Source organism: Notechis scutatus, chromosome Z, assembly GCF_049901735.1.
Source record: "Notechis scutatus isolate UNSWTSFEM ecotype Mainland chromosome Z, rNotScu1.2, whole genome shotgun sequence".
Taxonomy (NCBI): domain Eukaryota; kingdom Metazoa; phylum Chordata; class Lepidosauria; order Squamata; family Elapidae; genus Notechis; species Notechis scutatus.
In genome coordinates this window covers 124,630,954-124,632,539 of record NC_142025.1, presented here as the reverse complement: position 1 = coordinate 124,632,539, position 1,586 = coordinate 124,630,954, and the positions used below count along the sequence as shown (strand labels likewise).

General features: G+C 35.6%; 1 protein-coding gene across 1 annotated transcript; it reads left to right on the top strand.

Moving 5' to 3' along the window:
* The first annotated feature begins 347 nt into the window (after window positions 1-347).
* Window positions 348-1,277, top strand: LOC113426207 (olfactory receptor 4N2-like). The gene has a single exon (XM_026688576.1). It carries the CDS (start codon window positions 348-350, stop codon window positions 1,275-1,277), a length of 930 nt encoding a protein of 309 aa, XP_026544361.1.
* The last annotated feature ends 309 nt before the right edge of the window (window positions 1,278-1,586 follow it).

The following is a 1,586-nucleotide window of genomic DNA, read 5'->3' as shown; positions in this document are numbered from 1 at the left end:
TAACCTTTTCATTCTATTGTAAGTGCTTAATGGATTATCTAGTTGATTTTTAGTATTTATTATTACTGTCTTTTCAGTGTTTTTATCTGCTTTTAATTTATTTATATTTTCTTGTAGTTTATTCTGCTTTTTCTCCTCCACCACTCATTCTAATTTCTCAACTGTCTTCTGTGATTCCAAGGAAAAGCGATGGTACAGACAGATTCATAGAATCAACTAGGATTAAAAACCTATGGTTTCCATGACTCCTAGATCAATTGCTGTGGTATATTTGGAATTACACAAAAATTAAATGAAAAAGATTAATACTGATTCCCTATAATTTATATTCCTTTAGAGATATAAGGATGGAAAATGAAACGTATTCACCAGTGACTGAATTTGTCCTCCAGGGATTATCACAAATCTGGGAATTTCGGATATTATTTTGTGTTCTGCTGCTGCTCTTTTGTATCATCATTCTTCCTGGGAATATCCTAATTGTTGTGACAATTCTGCAAAATCCTTCCCTGGAATCTCCCATGTTTTTCTTCTTGGCCAACCTGGCCTTGGTTGATATCTTTTATAGCTGTGTCACCCATCCAAAGCTCCTCCTCAACATATTTTTTCGTTGCGTGACAATCTCCTACATAGGATGTATCACTCAGATATTTTTCATTCATTTTCTAGGAGGAGCTGAGATGTTTCTCCTCTTTGCGATGGCTATTGATAGGTATGTAGCCATCTGCCATCCATTGCATTATGCCATGGTGGTAACCAGGGTCATTTGTTGGGCAATGGTAGTAACTTCGTGGTTTGGAGGATTGATACATTCCATCATCCAGGTCATTTTCATCATTTTACTTCCATTTTGTGGCCCCAATGAGTTGGATAACTTCTTTTGTGATATCACCCAGATTATCAGATTAGCTTGCACCAACATCTACACTCTAGAATTTGTCATGTTTTTTAACAGCGGTATGCCAAGCATTGTATGTTTCATTCTCCTTCTTATATCCTATTTGGCACTGCTGGTGAAATTGAGGATGGGCTCTGGTATAGAAAAAAGTAAAGCCTCTTCTATCTGCATCACCCACATCATTATTATCTTCATCATGTTTGGTCCAGCCATCTACATCTACTGCCACCCTTTCCGAGACTATCCACTGGACAAAGTGGTGGCCTTTTTCCATGCTATGGTCTTCCCCTTGATGAACCCTGTGATTTACACCTTGAGGAATAAGGAGATCCAAACTGCCATGTGGAGACTGTTCATGAATATTAAAACTAGCAGATAGATAACAGGATTGGTTTGTTAATTTTTTTCCAAGAAGATTTTAAGTTGAAAACAAGAAAAAATGGAGTTGGGAGGCTTTATATGTTTCCTTTTCCTCAGTTAACAGAAAAATTTAAGGTTGATAGGAAAAATTATGAGACTGAAAAATGATAAGACTGAATTAGATGTGGAATTGTGTACAAATGATACATTACTGCTAAGATGTACAAACTTTTATTGAATGATTACAGGATAGGCTCAATATTGCCTTTTTGCTAATTAATTATAGTTTCCAGAGATGGTAGTATATATCAAAACAGAAAAATTAAAT

Excerpts from the sequence above, each read along its gene's own strand:
- LOC113426207 (XM_026688576.1), top strand. The coding sequence starts at position 348 with ATGGAAAATGAAACGTATTCACCAGTGACTGAATTTGTCCTCCAGGGA.